The sequence below is a fragment of the Schistocerca piceifrons genome, unplaced genomic scaffold (assembly GCF_021461385.2).
Source record: "Schistocerca piceifrons isolate TAMUIC-IGC-003096 unplaced genomic scaffold, iqSchPice1.1 HiC_scaffold_1801, whole genome shotgun sequence".
Taxonomy (NCBI): Eukaryota; Metazoa; Arthropoda; class Insecta; order Orthoptera; family Acrididae; genus Schistocerca; species Schistocerca piceifrons.
This window is the reverse complement of record NW_025727681.1, coordinates 217,639-221,781: the sequence shown is the minus strand read 5'-3', so window position 1 is coordinate 221,781 and position 4,143 is coordinate 217,639. Positions and strand designations below refer to the sequence as shown.

Below are 4,143 nucleotides of genomic sequence, written 5' to 3'. Positions count from 1 at the left end.
TGAAACAAAGAAATTGCATCCGAAATTAATACAAAAGCACAATGCCGACTTAAGTACAAGAGGACTGACACTCTAATTTTCTATGATTTGAACCTCTCCTGTGAGTCCAGTTTTAGATTCCGATGCATCACTTCAGGTTTACTGTATCCCTTGGACTTTCGTATTGACGATGAAACACAGAAATTTCATACGGATTTCATACAAAAGGCACAATGCCGACTTAAGTAGAAGAGGACTGACACTCGAACTTTAAATGATTTGATCCTCTCCTGTGAGTCCAGTTTTAGATTGCGATGCTTCACTTCAGGTTAACTGTATACCTTGGACCTTCTTATTGACGATGAGACACAAAAATTGCTTCCGAATTTAATACAAAAGGCACAATGCCGTCTTAAGTACAAGAGGACTGACACTCTAACTTTCTATGATTTGAACATCTCCTGTGGGTCCAGTTTTAGATTCTGATGCTTCACGTCAGGTTTACTGTATACCTTAGACTTTCTTAGTGACGATGAAACACAGAAATTGCATCCGAATTTAATACAAAAGTCACAATGCCGACTTAAGTACAAGAGGACTGACACTCTAATTGTCAATGATTTGAACCTCTCCTGTGAGTCCAGTTTCAGATTCCGATGCTTCACTTCAGGTTTACTGTATCCCTTGGGCTTTCTTATTGACGATGAAACACAGAAATTGCATCCGAATTTAATTCAAAAGGCACAATGTCGACTTAAGTACAAGAGGACTGACACTGTAACTATCAACCATTTGAACCTCTCCTGTGAGTCCAGTTTTAGATTCCGATGCTTCACTTCAAGTTAACACTCTAAGCGCCAAGGCCGTAAAATTTACGGGCCTGGGATCGCGCGAAAATCACCAAGCCCGTAAAATTTACGGGCCGCTACATTTAATTTCATTCAAAACACTGCAACGTTATTTCTACGGGTTTGGCCAGCGCTATACGTTTTTCAGATGTTTATTAACAAAATGCGTCCATAGATGTCACGGCAGCGCTGTAATTCATGTTAAAACTTATCTTTGCGTTCTCAGTCTGTATATCATTCAGTTGTTTGTCATCATGTTTCGGCGCGGTTTATCAGACGCAGAAATTGCGGATTTGATCAATCATAGCGACACTCTGGATAATGTAGAGAGTGATTCAGACGATTCTGAATGCAATGGTGTGTTTGAAGGTACGTATTTCCGAATTTTCCACGTAATTGTGCAGTACGCACATATCTGTTGAACATGTGTAAACGATGTATGTAGTTACACATAATGTGATATTCTTTTTAGAAGACGAGATTGATGACAGTTTGTCTTCAGATGAAGACGAGAATGATGTTGAAGGTGTTGCTTCAAATCCAGCAGCTGTGCCGTATCCGAAAGACAGTGAGTGGACTGCAGTTGACACCTACCGACCTCTGCCTGTCAACACGACACCCAGGCAGATACTAGTGGATATTGATGAGTCGAGTTCTGTACTGGATTGCAGTAAAGTGTTCCTTACTGACAGTGACGTAAATGAACTCAAGAGACAGACAAATTTGTATGCATCACAGACAATACAGAAGAAAAGAAGAGGAAATAATCTGAAGCCCCATTCAGTTTTGAGTTCGTGGAAGCCAGTGACTATAAGTGAGATGAGGCGTTTCTTGGGTATTATTTTCCACATGTGTGTTTCGAAAAAGCCCAAAATTGCGGACCATTGGAGCACTAATCCTGTTCTTAGTTGTAACTTTTGTCCCCATGTCATGAGCCGTTTGCGTTTCACTCAGATACTGTCATGCTTGCATCTTGTTGACAATTCAAATCAGAAAAAACCAGGCGAAGATGGATTTCATCCACTTTACAAAGTTTTGCCATATTATAATAATTTGAAGGAGCGATGTATCCAGGCATATCGTCCCTCAGAAAAAGTGACAATTGATGAAGGAATTTGCCCATTTCGAGGTCGTGTGAGTTTCCGTGTTTACATGCAAAATAAGCCTCATAAGTATGGACTGAAAGTATATGCTGTTGCTGAAGCCAGTAGTGGCTATGTTGTAAATTTTGAAGTTTATGCTGGTAAGCATATTGTTGACAATTCTTCGTCTGCGGTTATTTTGCGATTGTTGTCTGACAGCAGCTTGCTGAACAAAGGCCACACTGTGTATTTAGATCGATTTTATTCCAGTCCAGAGCTATTTCAGCAACTGGCAGAGAAAGGCACTGGAGCTGTTGGTACTGTGAACAAATCCAGGAAAGGATTGCCTAAAGATTTAGTATCTGCTAAGCTGAAAAAGGGCGAAATGTCTTTTCGGCGTAAAGATAATGTATTGGCAATGAAGTGGAAAGATAAGAGAGATGTGTATACATTGTCTACAAGGCATCAAGCAACATTTGGTACGCATACTAAGAGAAATGGGTCTGTAGTATTGAAACCACTTCAGGTACTTGATTACAACCTCAATAAAATTGGAGTGGATATTGGAGACCAACGCCTGCAGTACAATCCGTTCCAGCACAGAACTGTGAAATGGTGGCGAAAATTATATTTCCATTTGCTGCTTATGGGAGTATCAAATGCATTTTGGCTGTACAATGCAGTGCACAGGAAGAAAATTACAATAACAGACTTTATAACAGTGCTTGCAGTTCAGCTTGTTGAAGACGACACACTTGAATTCATTCCAAGAAATGAAGGAACTGTAGGTCGGCTAACAAAGAGACATTTTTTGCAGCACATACCTGCAACTACTAAGAAGTATGCTGCTCGTGTGTGTCACGTGTGCAGTTCCAGGAGCAAGAAACAGAGTGGCAAGGCTTCTCGCAAAGAGACACGATACGAATGTGAACAGTGTGGCGTTGCACTCTGCCTGGAACCTTGCTTTAAAATTTTCCACACTAAAAAACAATATGATTCTGTGTGAAATTTATATGTAATACTGTATACTATCAGAAACATGTAATGTAGTGCCACAATTTTGGTTAAAAATAAATCACAATTGTATTCCCTTATTCGTATGACTTTTTCTAAATTCTTAAAACATCTAAGTGATTTCTATAACTGTACCTTAAAGCTGTGCATTGTAAAGTAGTTTCTTTCACTCAGAATTAAAGTAGAAATGTGCAGCTTCAAGATGGTACCAAATTTGCCACAATCCAAACAGTAGATTTGATGCAGTAATTTTTTTAATATTGGTAAAATTGCCCGGTTTCTAGGGACGGGTGCATAAAATAGGCCTGGTACAGAGAGTGTTAACTGTATCCCTTGGACCTTCTTATTGACGATGAAACACAGAAATTGCTTCCGAATTTAATACAAAAGGCACAATGCCGACTTAAGTACATTAGGACTGACACGCTAACTTTATATGATTTGAACCTCTTCTGTGAGTCCAGTTTTAGATTCAGATGCTTCACCTCAGGTTTACTGTATACCTTGGACATTCGTATTGACGATGATACACAGAAATTGCATCCGAATTTAATAGAAAAGGCACAATGCCGACTTAAGTACAAGAGGACTGACACTCTAAATTTATATGATATGAACCTCTTCTTGAGTTCAGTTTTAGATTCCGATGCTTCACCTCAGGTTTACTGTATACCTTGGACTTTCGTATTGACGATGATACACAGAAATTGCATCCGAATTTAATACTAAAGGCACAATGCCGACTTAAGTACAAGAGGACTGACACTCTAACTACCTATGATTTGAACTTCTCCTGTGAGTCCAGTTTTAGATTCTGATGCTTCACTTCAGGTTTACTGTATTCCTTGGACCTTCTTATTGACGATGAAACACAGAAATAGCACCCGAATTTAATACAAAAGGCACAATGCTGACTTAAGTACACGAGGAGTGACACTCTAACTTTCTATGATTTGAACCTCTCCTGTGAGTCCAGTTTTACATTCCGATGCTTCACTTCAGGTTTACTGTATACCTTGGACCTTCTTATTGACGATGAAACACAGATATTCCATGCGAATTTAATAGAAAAGGCACAATGCCGACTTAAGTACAGGAGGACTGACACACTAATTTTCAATGATTTGAACCTCTCCTGTGAGTCCAGTTTTAGATTCCGATGCTTCACTTCAGGTTTTCTGTCTCACTTGGACCATCATATTGATGATGAAACACAGAAA

The 4,143-nt window shown here is 39.3% G+C and overlaps 1 protein-coding gene across 1 annotated transcript; it reads left to right on the top strand.

Moving 5' to 3' along the window:
• Positions 1-1,262: 1,262 nt before the first annotated feature.
• On the top strand, positions 1,263-2,915 carry LOC124740676 (piggyBac transposable element-derived protein 4-like). The gene has a single exon (XM_047248627.1). The coding sequence runs from the start codon at positions 1,263-1,265 to the stop codon at positions 2,913-2,915; it is 1,653 nt and encodes a 550-aa protein (XP_047104583.1).
• Positions 2,916-4,143: the final 1,228 nt, after the last annotated feature.

Bases quoted from the DNA above. Each gene is read 5' to 3' on its own strand.
- LOC124740676 (XM_047248627.1), top strand. From the start codon at position 1,263: ATGTATGTAGTTACACATAATGTGATATTCTTTTTAGAAGACGAGATT.